The sequence below is a fragment of the Erpetoichthys calabaricus genome, chromosome 4 (genome assembly GCF_900747795.2).
Source record: "Erpetoichthys calabaricus chromosome 4, fErpCal1.3, whole genome shotgun sequence".
Lineage (NCBI taxonomy): Eukaryota > Metazoa > Chordata > Cladistia > Polypteriformes > Polypteridae > Erpetoichthys > Erpetoichthys calabaricus.
This window is the reverse complement of record NC_041397.2, coordinates 289634747-289656799: the sequence shown is the minus strand read 5'-3', so window position 1 is coordinate 289656799 and position 22053 is coordinate 289634747. Positions and strand designations below refer to the sequence as shown.

The 22053-nt window shown below is 41.6% G+C and overlaps 1 protein-coding gene across 1 annotated transcript in view; it reads left to right on the top strand.

Moving 5' to 3' along the window:
* LOC127527571 (E3 ubiquitin-protein ligase SH3RF3-like) overlaps positions 1-22053 on the top strand; it is a 154760-nt gene that overhangs the window by 82474 nt on the left and 50233 nt on the right. Inside the window, exon 6 of the mRNA XM_051926672.1 lies at positions 15416-15765. Coding sequence (XP_051782632.1) covers positions 15416-15765 — 350 coding nt within the window. The remainder of the gene's footprint in view (positions 1-15415; positions 15766-22053) is intronic.

Here is a 22053-nt window from a genome sequence, read left to right as displayed (position 1 = left end):
TATAAAGCGCCCTGACATGTGGAGTACAAGTCCAAGAAGGTTCTGCTCAAGCTTTATAACACACTGGTGAGGTCTCATCTGGAGTACTGCAGTTTGGGTCTCCAGGCTACAAAAAGGACATAGCAGCGCTAGAAAAGGCCCAGAGAAGAGCAACTAGGCTGATTCCAGGGCAACAAGGGATGAATTATGAGGGAAGATTAAAAGAGCTGAGCCTTTACAGTTTAAGCAAAAGAAGATTAAGATGAGAGATGATGGAAGTGTTTAAAATTATGAAGGGAATTAGTCCAGTGGGTCAAGACTGTGACTTTAAAATGAGTTCACCAAGAACACTGGGAGACAGTTGGAAACTTGTTAAGGGTAAATTTTGCACAAACATTGGGAAGTTTTTCCTTACACAAAGAACAATAGACACTTGGAATAAGAGACCAAGTAGTGTGGTAGACAGTAAGACTTTAGGGACTTTCAAAACTCAACTTGATATTATTTTGGAAGAATTAAGTGGACAGGACCGGCAAGCTTTGTTTGGCTGAATGATCTGTTCTCATCCAGATTGTTGTAATGTTCTAATGTTCTAAACAGTGAGATCTAACCATAACATATTTCAATAAATTGTTATTTTTTCCAAAAAGTAAGCCAACATTTAGAAACCATGTGGGAATCAATAAGCAGACCCTATCATTTAGTTACATGCAGAAGCACCCTTAGCAGTGGTAACTTGAAAGAGATGAGTTTATCAGACCCTTACGTCATTTTGGAGACACTTTGGGCCCCTCTTTGTTACAACATTGCTGCAATTCATTGTTGTGTGACGGCATCCATTTATGCCCATCTCTCTTAACACCATGCCACAGCATCTCCATAGGAGTGAGGTCTGGTCTTTGACTTGGCCATTCCAACACCTTCATCTTTTTCTTCTTTTACAGCCATTCAGATGTTGGTTTTCTGATGTGCTTGGCATCATAGTCCTGTTGCATGATCCAGTTTTGTCCCAGCTTAAACAGTCAGACAGATGGCCTCACATTTGTCTCAAGAATATTTTGGTATAAAGTATAGTTTATGGTTGTCTCCATGAAAGTTGTCCAGGTCCGGTGTCTGCAAACCAAGCCCATATCATTACCCCTTCACCACCACGCTTGACAGTTGGTATGAGGTGTTTGTGGTGATGCATTATGTTTGGTTTTTGCCAAGCATGACACCCTGGATGATAACCAAACAACTTCACTTTGGCCTGTTTAGTCCAAATGATATTATTCTAGAACTTTTGTAGTTTGTTCAGATGCAATTTGTCAAACTTAAGTTTTGCTGCCATATTCCGTTTTTTGCTTTGCCAGCCTTCTGTGAAAGCCGTACTTGTTCAGTCTTTTTCTAATTGTACCATCATGGCCATGAACATTTGAGTAAAACACAAGATGTAGTTCTTGTGTTTTTTGGGTTTTTTTCTCTGAATAGTCAATTTTCTAACCTTGGGGCTGAACTGTCTGCGGCGTCCATTGCTGTGAAGATTGTCAACTATCTTGAAATCTCTCCATTTGGAAACAATCCTTCTCACTGTAGAATGGTGAACTTCAAATTATTTGGAAAGCCTTTCCAGATTGATGAGCAGCAACAATTGTTTTTCTGGGGTCATGGATGATGTCCTTTCTTCTTGGCGTGACGTAAACACAACCCTGAGTGCTCCAGAACACCAAACTAACAAACATTTTGCTTTTATAGAGGTAGTCACAAGTTCTGGTAACCAACTAATCTTGCATTTCATTAGTGATCAACATTGTGAAGTTTGGAAGCATCAACTTATGCTTTTTCCCTCATCGTTTTTAAATGTTTGCTTACTGTTAGGAAAAAATAAAAGCATGTTGAAATCGGTTATATTTTGTTTGTCACCTATAATTACTGTAGATTTCTCTTGTTGTGGAAGTTAGTGATGACAACACAATTGTGATTTGGACCCTGATTAATAAAATCACATAACTGAAGGAGGATGAACTTTCTTTTTCCCACTTTCCTGTTTTTATCTCCATTCTAAGCATCTAGGATTGTCAGATGGATAAATAAATAGTGAAAAAGTCTGAATTAGCATAAGCCACCCTAATTCGGGGTATTCAGAAGAAAAGTAAGGGTTTACTTCATGAGGAAAAAGTGCATAATAAACAAGAATAGCTGGGTAACATATTTCATTCATTCATTTTCCATTACTTATTAAGAGACTGGGTTTCGGGTGCAACAGCCTTAGCAGTGAGGCCCATGCGTTATTTTCCCCAGACACACATGCCAACTCACACTGTAGGATCCCAAGGCATTCCCAGGCCATCTGGAAGATATAATCCATATAATAATTCATCCATTGATGCCAATGAATGCCAGTGTTTAATCTGATGCTTCAGAAAGGTTTTTCACTTCCATCAGGTTATGCTTGTTTTAAAAATGTGCAGTATGCTCTCTGTACACACAACACACATTTATGTGTCTGATAGAGTTTGTTTGGGTGACGTTTTGACTGTAGACGGTTCATAATAAACAGAAGCTTGCTGTCTGTTGGAGCAGGTTAACGAGAGCACCTCTGACCTCTGAACTTCAAAATCACCGCTACTAATTTGAGTGCTGCCCTCATGAGGCGTTAAATTGGTTTAAAAATGTGACACTCAAACAGTCTTCTAATTATTCCCACCCATTTTTAAACAAAATTCACTCATGGTTGCCTCCAGGTGCATATATATATATATATGGTGACAAAGGACCATAATAAAATAACTCAAACAGGTAAGGCTCAAAGTAAAAAAAAAACATAAACAAAAACAGAATCAAAAAATATTATGGGCAACAAAAGCACCAGGGCAAACCAGAAAATTAAAGTCAAAGTCCCAAAATTGATTGAAACTGAAATAAACATAGCACTTGGATTATTTAGAATTGAAGTTGTTGTTTATTTTGATCCAACTAAAGGATTACATTAACTTACACCATGGCATTTAGATAGATAGATAGATAGATAGATAGATAGATAGATAGATAGATAGATAGATAGATAGATAGATAGATAGATAGATAGATAGATAGATAGATAGATAGATAGATAGATAGATAGATACTTTATTAATCCCAAGGGGAAATTCACATACTCCAGCAGCAGCATACTGATAAAGAAAATATTAAATTAAAGAATGATAACAATGCAGGTATAACAGACAGACGATAACTTTGTATAATGTTAACGTTTACCCCCCCGGGTGGACTTGAAGAGTCGCATAGTGTGAGGGAGGAACGATCTCCTCAGCCTGTCAGTGGAGCAGGACAGTGACAGCAGTCTGTCTCTGAAGCCGCTCCTCTGTTGGGAGATGATATTGTTTAGTGGATGCAGTGGATTCTCCATGATTGACAGGAGCCTTCTCAGCGCTCGTTGCTCCTCCACAGATGTGAAACTGTCCAGCTCTGTGCCTACAATAGAGCCTCCCTTCCTCACCAGTTTGTCCAGGCGTGAGACGTCCTCTCTTCTTTATGCTGCCTCCCCAGCACACCACCACGTAGAAGAGGGCGCTCGCCACAACCATCTGATAGAACATCTGCAGCATCTTATTGCAGATGTACGGTGGTTCTGGTGATGCTATAATGTGACAAATGTCACAGTCACATGACACATCTCTATATATAAAATCTAATGTCTGTCTGTATGTCTGTCTGCTTTTCACGAGAGAATTACTTAACAGATTTAGATTGTTTTTTTTTCTATACTTCGCTTGAACATTCTGGTTGATTTTGTGACTTCTGTCATTGTGTTCATAGTTCACTTGCGGTACTGATTTATTTGCACGAATCCGAGAGAAACGCAGCAGGCCGAGGGATGGGGGTGGGCCCTCCTCACTCATGTACCTGTCTCGGGCGTGTATCTTACTTCCGCTAAACTAGCGAATGAGAGAACTACTTAATGGATTTAGATCGGGTTTTTTTTCTAGAATTTGCTTGAACATTCTGGTTTATTTTGCGACTTCTCTCATTGCACTAAGAATCATAGTTCGCTTGCAGGAGCGATATATTCGCACTAAGCTGAGACAGAGGTTGCAGGCCGAGGGGAGGGGGAATCGTGATGTCAGAAGTGGGGAGCCGGGCAGGGGTCACCTCACTGTCCTTTTTCACTACTATGCGGGCATAGCCGCGGGGCATGGCGAGTATATATTGTATTATACGTCTGGTTTAAGTGAGACTATGATAATGTTAAATATTCCATCTTATCTATTCTGATGATGAACTTAGAATCCATGCTTCTGCTTTAGCCTGGTTCGATTCCTACTTTCTTGGCCATCCCTAAGTGTCACTTGGGCTATCTCCTTGTTCTCTTCACAGAAACTCTCCACAGGTGTGCCTCAAGTATCATTGGTGGGTCCACTTCTTTTTTCTCTCTACATCTGCTCCCTACGCCATATTATTTCTTGACATGACTTCTACTACCTCCTCTGTGCTATGGATGTAGAAATCTTCCTTGCGTTTCCCTCTTTCAGCTTACAAGTTTCAGCCCAGATCTCAAGCTGTCTTTCTGCCATCTCCTTATGGATGAATGCTCATCACCTTAAACTTAACCTTTAAAAATCAGATATCCTGCACTTGCCTTCTGATTCTTCTTCCTCAGATTGTCTCTAAGCGTCATCCTTGATGATGTCACGCTTTAGCCTCACTCACAGTCAGAATTCTTGGCACTGCTCCGGACTCCTCACTTTCATTTTTCTAATGTATGTCTTTAATAACCCAATCATATGACTTCTTTCTTCATAAAATTCCTCACTAATGATGTCACACAACTCCTTGTTCAGGCACTGATTCTCTCTCAGTTAGACTATTGCAACTCTCTCTTGGGTGGGCTTCTTTCTTTCAACTTCTATCTGACCTCTCCACCTCCTCCAGAATGCAGCTGCACGACTGGCATTCTCTGCTCCTCATTTCACTCCTCCCATCCCTTTGCTTTGGTTTCTTCACTGGCTACTTATTGCTGCCAGGCTCCAGTTCAAAACTCTTGCCAAGATCTATGCTTCCCTGAATGGCTGTGCTCCTCAATATCATCAATCTTTATTTTCTCACTTTGTCCCCTCAAGACATCTCTGTTCTGACTGTGCCAATCTAATGACTTCCTCCTCCTCTCCAACAATGCATCTCTGTTGTTGCTCCAAAGCTGTGATATGATTTCTCTTTGCCTATTTCAAGCTTCAGCCAATTCATTCATGTTTAGGTATCTTTTGAAGACATACCTTTTCATTAAATATTTTGGAACAGCTTAGTGTTTCTCCTACGGGACAACTGTTGTTGTATTGACAGAGAGCTTCAGATCCTGATGTTGGTCTTAGTCTAGTTGTAGGTATAACTTTTTAGTAGTAATACTATGCCCTCTTACTTATTTTCTTTTTTTACTTGTTCTCTGTCCCTTTTGATGTTTGCACCTTCTATTCACTCTTGCGTATAACTTGTTTTGTAAGTTGTCTTAAATAAAGGTGTCTTCTGAACAAATAATAACAATTAGTCATCAGCAAATTCTATCTGTGTACTGAAGCTGTGGAGACCATCAGCCACATAGTGTCCAGATGCCATACTGGCCCATAAGTAGTATCTTGACCCAGGTCGGTATATACCTGCATTGGACACTATGCCAACACTATGCCAACAATGGACAAGTGGAACGAGAATAAACCAGACACTGGAGACTGTGTCATGATATGGGACAAGACCATTCCCACAGGCCATACCATCACCGCCAATAGGCTGGACATCATGTTTCATGACAGGAAGAGCTAGTCATTTGTCTTCATTGATGTGTCATTCCCGGATGACAACAACATCCTGAGCAAGGAGACGGAGAAGATCATCAAGTATAAAGACACTGAGATCAAAGTCAGATGCAAGTGGAACACGAGGACAAGAGTGGCTCCAGTAGTCGTAGATGCACTGGGAACCATCAAGACCGGGTTCCAAGAGCAGATGGACAAACTCCTGTGTAGAGTCAGTATTAATGAAATCGCAATCCTTGGCATGGCTCGCATACTCCAACGATTCCTCAGTTGAACAACAAGCTGAGTTCAAAGCCCAAGAGGTCTGGTTGGCCACTGGTAAATGCACAGGCATGCGTTAGTGCTCTGAGAGGTGGGTAGTGATAATAATAATAATAATAATAATACAGGATGAGTCAAAATTATGTTAACACTAATGGATTATTTTTATATTGGACCATACCTTTCCAGATTGATGGATAGGTCGTGGTGGACCATTGTCATGGCCTCCACACTCTCCTGATTTGACACCCTGTGATTTTTGGTTATGGGGTACAGTGAAGGAGCGTGTGTGTAGCAAGAAAATTTATGATCTCAATGACCTGAAGGAAAGAATACAGACTGTGGTATCATCTGTTCCCTGTGAAATGTGTGTCCGGGCTTTGAATGGTACTGTGGCTCGTTGGGTTTTGTGTGTTAAGCATGATGGCGGACAGGTTGAGACATTCCTGTAAATCATCTTGCACATTTGAAGTATGATTTGTGAATAAATTGTTTCCACCATTCAAATGTTAACATAATTTTGATTCACTCTGTAATGCCGTGGAAACGTTTTCCTCCTTCAAGGCCTGGTGGTCAAGTCACCTTGAAAAATGAATAACTTCAGCTTAAGATATAACAAGGGTACCTGAAAGACAGACATGGGGGGCACATGCAGACTCCATAGAGACAGTGGTGAGGATGAAACTTGGATGCTGAATCTGTGGGGCAGCAGTGCCAGCCCCTGTGCCATTGTGCCTCCCAGTACCCACAGCATATGCTGTATTAATGTCCTGTTATGTTTCTCTTAGCACAGGCTGGTGTCATCTGCCTTGCTGCTTTTATGTGTAGGTTTACTATTCATTGTTGCTGCAAATGGAGAAGTGACCTTGGATGATTTAATAATATCTGTGTATTCAATCTCCCAACAGCACAGAGTTTGGTGATTGATGGCAAGCTATAAGAAATTATTATTGTTATTTTATTTTATTTTATTTTTTTTGAGCTGAGGGCAGAGTGCTGGCACATCGAATTTTATTTGGATGGCTATTAAGATATTTGAAACAGAGAGCAAGACAGATAGTGAAGGACAAATGAACAAAGACAGTAAAATAATTTTCAAGTGCTAGTGTGGTGAAGACAATGTGAGACGAGGCGGGTGTACAGAATATAATTTGAGCCAGAAAGTAGTGGGAAATGGAGAAAAGAATTGTTGAGCAAACTGAATCTGAGCAAAGGAAAAGCTGGCTTTTCATTAAATAAAATGTATTACTATTATTATTACTAACCAGAAAAATCCAAAACTAAAACCTCAAAAAACAAAGTTGAAAAATGTTGCAAAAATCCTGTAAACAATTTTTTTTCCTTAACTGACACACTACAAAGTTTTCTGTGTTTTTTAAGAGATTCCAACTGTTGATAAACACACTATTGAGAGCCACCATCTTAAATAGGTGTAGCACGATAACATAATGTGCACTGTGATTGGCAACAAGCATAGCAACAGGACTGCAACCAGGCAAAGACAGTCACAAAATGTCAGTGATTGTACACAAAACAAAATACAAAATGGTGCCAGCAGAACAGCAATTAAATAAATCTGTTAAGAACACAATGATGTGCTGAAGGATTAGTGTGAGTACTTTAAAATACCAGGAGGTGATCAAGAAAACAAAGATTTAAAACTGTACGATCAAGCCAAACTAGGCAATCAGGAATCAAAAAGACAAAATTAAATTTGAAAGTCAGGGTTAATGTGAAGTCAAAACCAACATAAATAAGCCTACCAGTGGGGCCTGCTTGAAATGTAAGCCATGTCACACCAAAGAGTTTTGAGAAGCAGTTTATCTAATGAGAGTGTTTAAGGCTCCTGGTGCCTGCAGCTCTGTGTGTTTCCTCATCAAGAGTCAGGAACCGAGATTACTAGGACAATGAGAACTCAGACAGCAAGGAACAGTGAAAAAAAAGTGCAAAGATTCTTTTATTCAAACAATCCAAAGTGCCCAAAACAAATGTCGGTGCAAAATGATTTTGAGTAAATAATCTGTAAAAGCAGTGTAATTATGAGGAATAATAATTTTTTTTTTTTAATAATAATTTTTTGCATTTATATAGCGCTTTTCTCATTCCTCAAAGCGCTCAGCAATTGCAGGTTAAGGGCCTTGCTTAAGGGCCCAACAGAGCAGAGTCCCTTTTGGCATTTACGGGATTCAAACCGGCAACCTTCCGATTGCCAGTGCAGATCCCTAGCCTCAGAGCCACCACTCCGCCTATAAAGTTAAAATAACTCCAATAAATAAATAATAATAATAAATAAATCCAAATCTAAAACCAAGAATAAAACCAGAATCAGAATCGACTTTTCCTTCTTTCTCCCTTTCTCTCTTACAACAATAACAACAACAACAACAAACAAATCACCAAAACTTGATAATATTTATCCTCATGTTCTTAAGGAGGCTAGTGAGTACATATATAAACCCTTGACACATATTTTTAGGAAGTCACTGCGCACTGGAGAGATTCCGAAAGACTGGAAAATGACAAATATCATCCCATTATATAAAAAGGGTGACAGGGCAGATCCAAGCAACTACAGGCCAGTAAGCTTAACATGCATCACAGGAAAACTAATGGAAGGAACTATTAAGGATAAGATTGAGCAACATCTGACAAGGACAGGAGTTATTCTGAACAGTCAGCATGGGTTCAGAGGGAGGTCATGTTTTACTAACATGCTGGAATTCTATGAGGAGGCAACAAAAGGATATGATCAAAGTGGAGCTTATGATATTATTTATCTGGACTTACAGAAAGCATTTGATAAGGTGCTACATTACAGGTTGGGCGTCAAACTCAAAGAAGTAGGAGTTCAGGGTGATGTTTGTGGACTGGTGCAGAATTGGCTCAGACACAGAAAGCAGAGGGTGATGATGTGAGGAACCTCATCAGAATTGGCTGATGTTACGAGTGGGGATCCTCAGGGGTCAGTGCTAGGGCTGCTGCTATTTTTAATATCTATAAATGATTTGGATAGGAATATAAGTAACAAGCTGGTTAAGTTTGCAGATGATACCAAGATAGGTAGATTGGCAGATAATCTGAAATCCATTAAATCATTAAAGAGGGATTAGGACAGCATACAGGCTTGGGCAGATTTGTGGCAAATGAAAGTTAATGTCAGTAAAAGTAGTACTAAGGTGTTGTACTGTGTTAGCCATTATGAATGTAGTGAGAAGTCAAGTAAAATGACACCTTTTATTGGCTAACTAAAAAGATTACAATATGCAAGGCTGAGTTGCCTCGAAAGCTTGCATATTGTAATAGATAGATAGATAGATAGATAGATAGATAGATAGATAGATAGATAGATAGATAGATAGATAGATAGATAGATAGATAGATAGATGGCTGTAAAGCCAGTACAATGGAAGGACTGGGGGAGATGAACACTGCTGAATATTTTCTTCCCCATTACTCCACATGGCAGTATCTCAGAGTTGGGATTCCCGCACAGACACCCCAGGGCCTGCTGGGATCTGTAGCCCTGTGGGGCCACCCTGTTAAGGCCTCCAGGGGCAGCTGTTGGGATTCATAGTCCCTCCATTTGACTCGGAAGTGCTTCCAATGGGCCATGCCCTAGCACAGAGTCATAGATAAAAGAAGCTGCTCGATCTCAGCCAGGCGAGTCAGAGTCAGGAAAGGAGTTGGACAGCACTCGCCTGGGAGGAGTCGAGGAGAAAGAAGAAAAAAAGGTTTGTTTTGCTGCGCTGTATTGGGCTGCATTAAAAGGAAGCAATCTCTTAGAGGTATTTTTTGTAAATAAAAAATGTTTATTTGCACCCGGGACTGTTGTTTGTGTAGTTATGTCTGGAGTTTGGGGCTCGGTGGTGCCCCCTGGAGGTAATGATAGATAGATAGATAGATAGATAGATAGATAGATAGATAGATAGATAGATAGATAGATAGATAGATAGATAGATAGATAGATAGATAGATAGATCTGAATACTTGTGTCAATGAGATCATTCAGATTTTTATTTCTAATCTTCTTCTTCTTTCGGCTGCTCCCATTAGGGGTTGCCACAGCGGATCATCTTTTTCCATATCTTCCTGTCCTCTGCATCTTGCTGTGTTCTAATAAGTCGGCACAAATATCCAAAATCCAGTTACTGGTTTGCCATTCTTGGGTACTGAGTGTTGCTTGGTGTGCAGAAAAAATAAATACAAATGATTATAGCACAAGACTGCAACATAGCAAAATATGAAAAATCTGAAGGGGTCTGAAGGTGTGTGTTTCCACAATGCGATGGACTGCTGCCCTGTACAGATGTTGATCCTGCTTTGCACCCAGTATTTGCCAAGGTAGGCTGCATTTTCCTTGTAACCATGCCCTACAGGTTAAGAAAATGGATGGATGGTTTTTTCATTCATTTCCTAAACCTGCTTCTTTCACTTTAGGTTCATTGAGTAGATGGTCTTATCCTGGCAGAACTGGACACAAGGCAGGTACTAATCCCATACAGGACGCTGTTGATAATCGGACAGATCCTGATGGCCAAGGTCTCCAGGACTCTGAACAAATCCAAATCGTGTTATGTGATATCATCTACTGTTGAATTCTGCTCTGTACTTGTAATATTTCTATTGCATTATCATATTGTATTGAGGATGACTTGTGTTCTGTTCTGTATATTGTATTGTATTGACCCCATTTTTTTTTGACACCCACTGCACACCCAACCTACCTGGACAGGGGTCTCTCTTTGAACTGCCTTTCCCAAGGTTTCTTCCATTTTTTCCCTAATGGATTTTTTTCTTGTCTCCTTAGAGAGTCAAGGCTGGGGGGCTGTCAAAAGGCAGGGCCTCTTAAAGCCCACTGCCGCACTTCTTGTGTGATTTTGGGCTATTCAAAAAATAAATTTGTATTGTATTGTATTGTATTGTATTGCATTGTATTGTACTCCCATTCCCACACATAGTCAGTCTTGCTCACAACAGGTCAATTTTGACTTTCAACTCGACCTCACCTGCTTGTGTTTGGGATGCTGGATGAACGTGAAGTTCTTATTGAAACCCACCTGGACATGGGGAGAACACAGATTCTCCGTACAGGAATGGGTGGGAGTTGAATCCACGTCTCTAGTGCTGAACAGTTTTACTAGGAAACCAAACCTCATAAACCTCATCATTCACTAAGTAAAAGACGGGAATTAAATGTGGCTAATTTAGCTTATCCTTAAATTTTTCTGCTCATCATTTTTTCCACCTCCGTTTGAAGCTGGTTGTACGTGATTGCTGGTGGCTGCATCCTGCTTTCTGCCTGCTTTCCTGAAGATTTACTTTTGCCTTAATGCTGGAGCTGTTTGATGCTTTTCTCAACTCTGATTTGAAATCTGCACTCTCCACACTTAAGCTCAGCCATTAGCAATGCAAATCCCCGCTCTTTGAGTTCGGCTTGCGCTCTTTTGCTGAAGGGGGGATTTGCATTCGCCTTGCTGGTCGGTGGGGTGCATTCACTGAGTGTAATGAGGTGTTTGGTGTTCACTACTATAATCGGAAGAGAGAAGGCAAGAGCAGTAAGGTGGGTGTGAGATCCAAAACATGATCTTGCAGCAATGGGCACTGAATGAGGTGCCAGTCCTCCAAAGGGCAGATTCATATTGTGGAACGTGACCCGGACACAGACAGGCAGACACGTTTAAATCACCCCACACATGTTTATTTACAAGATCCATATTTACAATCAGTGCTCCACAGTCCCCAAGTCTCCAAAGTCCTGGCCAACAACAACAATGCCTTCTCTCTCTTCAGGCTGCCTCCTTGCCTCCTCCCAGACCTTGTCCTTCTTCCACCCGACTCAAGTCCTGAATGAAGGGAGGCAGCCCATTTTATCCTCACCCGGATGTGCTCCAGGTGCTTCCTGACAATCTTCCATTGGCACTCCCCAGAAACACTCCGGATGTCCCCAATCCTCTTCCCCCCAGCACTTCTGGGTTTGGCGGAAGTGCTGAGGTCCAGGGCTCCCAAGGCATTGGGGCGCCCCCTGGCGGTTATCCTCATAGCCTCCAGGCCGGTCACCCCCACGTGGTCTGGGGAAGGCGTAAGCCCTCTTCCGGTCCTCCGGGGCGTCCCAGCCAGGTCGCCCACCCAGCCACCTGCGACACTGCCCCACCGCCAGAGAAGACCCGTCGGGTGAAGCAGCTCGTCCCACGAGGGCAGCTCGACCCCGAAGTGGGTCCTATTCTCTAAGCTCCAGGGTCCAGTCTTGCTAAACAAAGAACAGAAACAGGGGCGGAGACTCCTACCGGCACCCCGGGGCCTACTCTTTCGGCACCCCCTCCGAAGTTTCTGTGCCCCTTTGGTTGGAGCTACTTGTGCCTCGGTAGCCTCCGCCAGCTGTGACAGTGCCCCATCGCCAGCAAAGATCCGTCCAACAAAGTGGCCCGTCCCACGAAGGCAGGTCCCCAACAAAGCGAGTCCTCCAGGATGTCCCGGCCGGATCGCCCCCAAGCCACCTGCGACAATGTATACAGTGTGGAGGGTAGAGGCGGTAAGTAAGAACTAGGAGAACCAAAGAAAATCCGATGTGCCAACCAAGCATAGTTAATAGTTTTAGTGCAATTGTCCAAAAAATAGAATGGATAGAAGTGAGCAGTGGTGCAACTGAAAAACAGGCTTGATGTAAGCTCTTTTAGCCTCAAACGTTTTTCTACACTCTAAACTTTTTTTCTACTGGGTATGCATCGTGAAGCTCATATGTGCGGAACAAAGCCCCCAGCTTTATACCATCCCAGCCTTGAGGGGCATGGCTTACTCAAATGGAGGTGTGGCTGAGTCCACCTAGGGAGGAGAAAAGAAAAGATATGGTTAGCTTTGGTGCCCCCTCCTGTCCCGGTAGGTTACTGCATACCTCGTTCCAGCCTGGAAGGTGATCCTGAGGTGCCCATGCATGACAAAAGATTAATGAAAGATCCCAAATCAGGGAAGAAAAAGTTAAAGATGTGGCACTCTGGGAGTGACCAGTCAGTAGTTTAACCACTAGAGAGTGCTGTTGTGTTCATTTTTTAAAGCCTGGGCTTTCTCGGTTATCTGCTGACCCTTATCAGTAACTGTTATTTCACCGTAGTCCTGTTCAGGGATCACAAGGTCCAGAGCCTGCTCAGGCTGCGCTGGAGGTGAGGCAGGAAATAAAAAGAAAAGCTTTAGATAGATAGATAGATAGATAGATAGATAGATAGATAGATAGATAGATAGATAGATAGATAGATAGATAGATAGATAGATAGATAAGGCACTATTTAATAGATAGATAGATAGATAGATAGATAGATAGATAGATAGATAGATAGATAGATAGATAGATAGATAGATAGATAGATAGATAGATAGATAGATAGATACTTTATTAATCCCAAGGGGAAATTCACATACTCCAGCAGCAGCATACTGATCAAGAAAATATTAAATTAAAGAATGATAACAATGCAGGTATACAGACAGACAATAACTTTGAATAATGTTAACGTTTACCCCCCGAAGGGTGGAATTGAAGAGTCACATAGTGTGGGGGAGGAACGATCTTCTCAGTCTGTCAGTGAAGCAGGACATTGACAGCAGTCTGGAGGCGGCCTGAAGAGGGCATTGGGAGAGGCCCGTGTTGAGGGTGATTGGTGCGGGAGCACTGTGTGCTGTGAGGACTTTATTAATTTAAATAAACGTGTGTTTTGTAAAGTGCTGGTGTTTGTCTGATGGTGTTCGGACCCGTACTCACACGTTTTAAAAAGGGGTTAATCCAATTCATCATATAGGAAAAAGCCTATTATAGCAACATTGGGTATAAGAACCTGGGCTGGAGGACAGACTAACTCTAATATAATATTTTCACATTCTCTTAATCCAATTCATGGTCATAAGGGTCAAAGCCTTGTTAAGGGGCAACCCTAGACTGAGTACCAACTTTGCATATATAGTATAACCTTTGCAGACCTGCTTGATGCAGTTCAGCGATCACACAAGGCCGCACAGGTTAGCATTTCACAGTATTCTGTACATGTGACAGTGATCCCTGGACTGGATGCCAGAACACCTATTATGATTTCTAATATTAATTTCTCTGGAAGTTAAAGTTCTGCTGACAGCGCGCTTTCCTAAACTGATGACTATGTTCATAGCCTCGGCACAATGATGGATTAGTTACTCATTCTTCTGGCCTGTTAATTGAACACCGTGCCCTGTTGTGGAGGCAGACATTCTGAAAGTTGTGAAGAGGTGGCTGGGTTGATTCATTGATTTATGCAGCGTGCCTTTTGAAGGATAGGGAAAGCAAGGCAAACCTTGTCAGACGTTGCTTCTGTGGGCCAAAAAGCCTACTCATGTTGGCACAGTCTGCGGCATTCTGACATCAGAAGAGCAAAGTAGAAATTAGCAAAGAAACTGAGGTGAGTTGTATTAAAGGTGAAACACATACTAGGTTAGTCCAGTTCAGGGGTGTGGGGGACTGAAGACTTACAGTAAGGTAACCCAGTACATCATAGGGCACATTCATGTACCATTATAGAGAGCGTAGATTCACTAATTAACCCTTTCAGCCCTGACATCCTATTAGTAGTACATAAATATGCAGCCATTTTTGTAATGCACAGGTATGTTTGCAGCCATTGGAACCGGGCGTGCTACTTTTAGGGCAGACTGGAGAGACTGGCATACATTCCGCGAAACACAGAAGTGAAACAAGTAGTATTGAAATAATTGGCAGCTACTGTATAATAATAGTGATCATTTTTTTGTTTTTTTCATTTTTGAGCTTCCTAGACACCCCAAAGGTAGAATATCTCACAAAATCATTTTTCCCATAAAAACAGAAAATCCAGAGCCGAAAGGGGTGAACATTATCTGCTCGTGGTTGGATAAGTGAAGGAAAAAATGGGGTCTTCAATGGAAAATAGTGTGTAAACTCCATTCAGACGATGACCAGGCATGGGATTTAAACCTAGGAAGAGGAATCCAGGGGGCAGCAGCATCACTAACCATCGGGTGAAGACTCAGAATAATTCAAATATTTTCACTGAACACATCTTGCCAGGGTTAGTAAAGTGTTAGTGCTGCTGCCTCGCAGTAAGAAGACCAGGGTTTGTATCCTATGTGGAGTCTACATGTTCTCCCCATGTCTGTGTGAGTTTCCACTAGGTGGTCTGGTTTCCTTCCCCTTTCTAAAGACATGCAGGCTAGGTAAATTAGCGATGCTAAATTGGCCCTAGTGTGTGTGCGTCTGTTCACCATGGTGTCCTGTCCAGATTTTGTTCCTGCCTTTTGCCCCGTTCTGGGTCAGAAAATGACTCCTTGCCTGTCACTTTTGTCTTCTAGGAGATCACATGTGAACTAATGAGGGTCTGTTTTCTTTTTTCTTCCAGTTTCAGTGCACCCTCAAGCCCAGACACCGGAGCGGCCCACGGCGACCGTCCCACCACTGCGAACGCAGAGCTCACCATCTCGCTCCCCAGTGACTGTGGTTCGACCACACACAATGCTATCTCCTCAGCATGTGCACCAGCCGCCAACCCCTAGTACGTCAGGGACCCTTTGTGCCCGACCCATTATTCCACTGACCTCGGCCGCTGCTGCTATCACCCCACCCAATGTGAGTGCAGCAAACTTGAATGGAGAGACCATCAATGGACCGCTGCACCAATGCTTACCTTCTCTCGCTCCAGCCAACAATTCTCCCACCTTGCCAAAAGGAGAAGAGAAGAAAACTGAAAAGGTAGGAGTGTGATTGGTTCAGCGTCACGTGTCAGCATCATGTGGTGTCTGCAAATAAGACTACTGTGCTTAAACTCCACTTGTATTTTAATACAGTTTTACCTTTCTTCTTTAATGTCATCATTGTAAATCATGATTTTGATATTACAGATTATTTCTGTATTCCTTATTTTGGGTTTTACTGTTATTTTTACTAATACTGTTCAATTTTTTGAATTTGTCACAATGCCATTTTTGTTTGCATATTTTTCACGGTAGCCACCAGTGATGAGCAAAACAGGCAAGTTTTGATTCACATACAGCTTTGCAAAACTGACACTAACATTTGTTTTACAGGTGAAACTCTATAAAAAAAAGGTTGTTGAGGTGGAAATCAAGAAATAAGCTCTCATATTCACGTTACTTACCTGAGTATTTTTTTTTCCATAATGCACATAATCTGTCGCATCTCCGGCAAATCATTCGGTCATTCACATGACCGTGGAGATGCTTATTTACCACATCATCATAGACATTACTGTTGTTCTGAATTTGAATCAGAACCAGACTGAGAAGGGAATGTGAGACCTCAGAAAGGCCTCACCCCAGTGGGCTAACCCCAGTTCTACTGGCCCGCTTCAACCCGCTCAGGTCGGAAAATCGTGAAGCCTCTAAAAGTAACTTTAATGCCCCAAAATATCAAAACGTGTCTTTCAAAGAAAGCAAACCATAAAACCTTTTGGTTGAAGAGATATCTCAAAGGACTACACGTAGGGAGTCGAAATGTTGCAGTTAAGTTTTATTGATGTTTTATTTGTATGAGCTTCACCAATTCAAATTCCTTTACTTATCGATTGTACGCACCCTATGTTTTCAGGTTTTTAAATATTTATATTGTAATACACATTTATAAGCACAAGGTTTATTGTTTATTATTTGGAAAAAAAATCGTATTTATTTTATTTTTCCCATTTATTTATTTATTACTAGCCATCCCCATGGCTTCGCCCACATAGTAGTGAAACAGGACAGTGAGGAGGGTCCCACCTGGCTCCCCACTCCTGACGTCACGCCTCCCCCTTCCCTCGGCCCACTGCATGTCTCTCGGGTTAGTTAGCATGAATATATCGCTCCTGCAAGCATACTATGATACATAGCGCAATGAGAGAGGTCGCAAAATCAACCGGAATGTTCAAGCAACTTCTAGAAAAAAACCCGCTCTAAATCTGTTAAGTAGTTCTCTCGTTCGCTAGCTAGCGGAGGTAAGGTACATGCTCCAAGGCTGGCATACGAGTAAGGAGATACCTGCCCCCTTCCTCTCAGCCTGCTGCGTCTCTCTCGGATTTGTGCAAATAAATCGGTTCTGCAAGCAAACTATGATACGTAGTGCAATGAGAGAAGTCGTAAAATCAACCAGAATGTTCAAGCAAATTATAGAAAAAAAACGAACTAAATCCGTTAAGTAGTTCTCTTGTGAAAAGCGGACAGACATACAGAAAGACAGACAGATGTTGGATTTTATAAATATATATATATATAGAGAGAGAGATATGAGTCATGTGACTGTGACATTTGTCACATTGTAGCATCACCAGAACCACCGTAATAAATGCAGCCATGGCGTAAGTTAATGTAATCCTTTAGTTGGATCAAAATGAACAACAGCTTCAATTCTAAGTAATCCAAGTGCTATGTTCATTTCAATTTGAATCAACTTTTGGACTTTGACTTTAATTTTCTGGTTTGCCCTGGTGCTTTGTTTGCCCATAATATTTTTTGATCTTTTTTTTTTTGTTTGTTTGCTTATTTTACTCTGATCCATGCCTGGTTTAAGTTATTTTCTAATGGTCCTTCGTCACTCACAATAAATCCAGAATCTCATCACAATTATCTTTTGGCAGTGATATTACTTTTCTCCCTATTGTTTCTACACTTTGCCTTTGCTCATGAGGAGCTAGTATAAGTTAGGTAGATGCTCCTGCTAGATGTGTTTTATAATTAGGGCAGCGTGTCTTTGTGGGCTTGTTGTACGGCTGCTAATTTGTAGCTCACTTTTCCTTTAGGTTTACTAGTTGTGTTTTACAGTGTGTATAGTTTTATTTCATAATCTAAATTACCTTCAAAAATGTTATTTTTTATGCTATTGGAGTCAAGACAATGAAAGTAATTCCTAAATAATTCTAAATTTGCATGGGTAGTGCTTATTTGTCGGTGAAGGAGAACTTACCATTTCCCTACATAAACGTTTGGTCCAAAATCAGGCAGAGATCAGAACACACAAATTAGAAATTGGTCTTTGCAAAAGAAGAGGCACAACGAAATTCAAAGTGGTAAAAACGTTCCAGAGCTGGATGCGTGAAGTTTTGAAAGAACCCCTATACATGAGACAAGAATAGGACACAAGTCTATCACAGGCCTTACTCACCTACACACACTCACATAGTTCCAACTTGGAATTACCCATTAATATGAAAAAAAATGGAGTGGCTGTAGAAAACCCCATGATCACCTCCAAAATAATTAAATGGAGTCTTAAGAACAGCAAAATGGGTCGAGGCCTCCAAAAATACACAAAAATGAAGGACAGTCATCTGCTGGCTTCTCACACAGCAGGTCCCAAAAATGTGTATCTGGCAAAGCAACATAAAAAAATAGTCCAACAAAGGAGAAGGATAAACGGACACTCCCGGCTTGTGAAGAAAAAGGGCAATGAAGGATCTTTATAAGCCCAAGATTTAGTTACAAAAAAAAAAGAAAGAAAATTCAGGAAAATGTTTCGCAGAACAAAAAGAAACACAAGGTGTTGCCCAAAGGGCTGTCCTCCAGCAAACAAGTCCCAGAAGAACATAATCCAGAAGAAAAGGGTGAGTATAATTAAAAAAAAAATACAAACATAACAAAAGTACTTATAAATAGTGCAACCAAACCAATGATCTTCTGCTCCAGAGCCTTCTCAGCCAAATTAAATAGCTGGAGTGAGGGCATGGGAATGCCGACCTCCTGGGGCTCCACTCACAACGAGTAAGGAACATAAGTAAATTTAAAGAGTCAGTACATAATTAACCAACAGTAAAGAAAACCGACATAAATAACATCAAAATATGAAAAATAATAACACAAAGAAAACAAAAACAATACTAAAACACATGAACACTGGTTAACACATAACCCCAGTTTGCATATTGTCACCAGTGGTGCAAAGAGGATGCCGTATGATGTGCACTTCAGACCATCCCTGCTCATCTGGACAATAAACGCTATGCCAGAGTTCTGCTTTAAACCACAGCCCAGCATTTAACACTATTGTATCATTAAAACTGGCCACCAATCTACTCAATTTAGGAGTCGGCGCCCACCCTCTGCAACTGGATTACGGACTTCATAACCCACAGACCTCAGCATGTGTGGATTAGCAGTACCACATTCTCCACAATGACCCTCAGCACTCAAGGTCCACTTCTCCATCTTTTCTCATGCATTTTTATAGGTGCACAGTGGAGTCCATCCTCAATGGCACCTACTTGGCACCCAGCTGCCTTCTGTTCAATACATATACAACAGTGGCTGACTGGAAATGGCAAACAATAAAATTAAAGATCTCATCCTTTATGCACAGCTGCTTTTCCCAAGTCCGCCCTTGTGGCACAGGAACCTTGGCATTTGCATCAGCAGATTCAGGGACAGATTTTACCCACAAGTCATAAGGCTACTGATCAATCAATCTTGAGAATTATAAATTATGTAATACAACAAACAGTGTGTAATAAGTGCAATACTTGCACATTTTAGACATGTTGTATGTATTTTACAATATAATTTGACTTGACTTTCAGACAGGGGGAGAACATCCATACTCCACTTAAACAACAAGTGAGGATTCAAATTCAGAATGCTGGTTTGAAAAGTACCCACTGAGCAACAAGACCTCCTTATAAATAACCATCCATCCACTATCCAACCCTCTATATCCTAACTACAAGGTCACTGGGGTCTGCTGGACCCAATCCCAACCAACACAGGGTGCAAGGCAAGAAACAAACCCCGGGCAGGGCGCCAGCCCACCACAGGGCACACACTAGGGACAATTTAGAATTGCCAATGCACCTAACCTGCATGTCTTTGGACTGTGGGAGGAAACCAGAGCACCCGGAGGAAACCCACGCAGACACGGGGAGAACATGCAAACTCCACCCGGGATGTGAACTCAGTCTCCTAACTGTGAGGCAGCAGCGCTACCCACTGCGCCACTGTGCCGCCCCCTTATTAATATTCATTTATATATTTATATATAAGGGTATATATATATATATATATATATATATATATATATATAAACCATCTCTAGAAAGTTCCCCGTCCACATACATCACAATATCCAGTATATCTCGTAAATAAACTGAAGAGCCAAAACATTCTCACAACTCCAATATTTAGTGAATAACGTTAACTGTCTCATAATAATGTCAATGGCACATATCAAGTTCAAGGGACATATTAGATGGTAAGCTGACATTAGGTACTCATAGTCAACATAGTGAATGCAGAAGACATGGGCTGGAAAGACTGGAGTGATTTTGATAAGAGACAAATAGTTATGGCTGGATGACTGAGTCTAAGAATTTCCAAATTGGCATTGCCTGTGGGATGCTGACAGGTATTGGGTGGCCAATACTTATTGATACGAGAGGTCTGCAAAGGCTATCCCATCTGATATTAAGTGACAGAAGGGTTTCTGTGGCACATCATTTTAATGAGGCTTATGGCAGTAATGCGTCATGACACACAGTGTATCAAACCAAGCTGTGCATGGGAATGACTAACCTCAGACCATTCAGAGTGTCCAAGAATAGGCAAACATTGGCAGTGGACCTTGGTTCAGTGGAAGAAGGTCACACAGTCTGATAAATCCAATTTTCTGTTGCATAATGTCATTTATGTGGGCAAGAGATGGCACTAGGATGTACTGTGGAAAGAAGAGTATAGTGCTTTGGGCATCTTGTAACCCTATATATACTGAATCCGAACACAGGGTCACGAGGGTCTGCTGGAGCCAATCCCAGCCAACACAGGGCACAAGGCAGGAACCAATCCTGGGCAGGGTGCCAACCCACCGCAGTATATATATATATATATATATATATATATATATATATATATATATATATATATATATATATATATATATATATATATATATATATACTGTATATATCTTATATATAAACGTCTACGTGTGGAAGTGTGTGTGCCTGTCTGTCCGGCCCAGAAGTGCGAGGTTACAGCATGAAGCTCAAAGAGCCAGCAAGGCGGCCCCAAGTTAATGGAAGAAGAATGAAGTACAAGGCTACAGCATGAAGCTGAAAGAAAGCGACTCTGTCACCAAAGTGAAACCACCGATGAAGGACAAACTTGCTTAGCCGCTGATAAGGGGGTCGAGCACTTCCGCGAAACGAAATTGCCAACTCTGCATTTCAGTTTTTTTTCTGACGATTCCAATAGTTTCTAGGAGCCCGGGCTTTTAACAGCATGAGCTTACACAGCTAGTGTATACTGTATATATTTATTTATAGGTCTGAATCGTGATCTGATTATATGGATGGTTACCTATCAGGCAACCTCTCAGTTATGAGAAGAAGATCACAGATATGTGATACAGTACCTGCCAAGTAATACAAAGAGTACACAACACATGTTTTGTCCTAATGTGGGCTCATCAAGTATACACACCTTCGCTTTCCCTTACGGCGATGAAACCTTGGATGTCAGCAATTGAGAGGACGTGACAGATGTTTGACGAATGGCCGACCAAAAACAAGTGTTACTTTTCAGGTAACCATCCAAATAATCAGATTGCAATTCAGAACTAAGAATGTAATACTGTACTCCGATCTTCACCCTGACCAAGAACCCGATGGTCACTCTGTCAGAGCTCCAGAGGTCCTCTCTGGAGAGAGGAGAACCTTCCAGAAGGACAACCATCTCTGCAGCAATCCACCAATCAGGCCTGTATTGTAGAGTGGCCAGACGGAAGCCACTCCTTAGTAAAAGGCACATGACAGCCCGCCTGGAGTTTGCCAAAAGGCACCTGAAGAACTCTCAGACCATGAGAAAGAAAATTCTCTGGTCTGATGAGACAAAGATTGAACTCTTTGGTGTGAATGCCAGGTGTCATGTTTGGAGGAAACCTGGCACCATCCCTACAGTGAAGCATGGTGGTGGCAGCATCATGCTGTGGGGATGTTTTTTCAGTGGCAGGAACTGGGAGACTAGTCAGGATAAAGGGAAAGATGACTGCAGCAATGTACAGAGA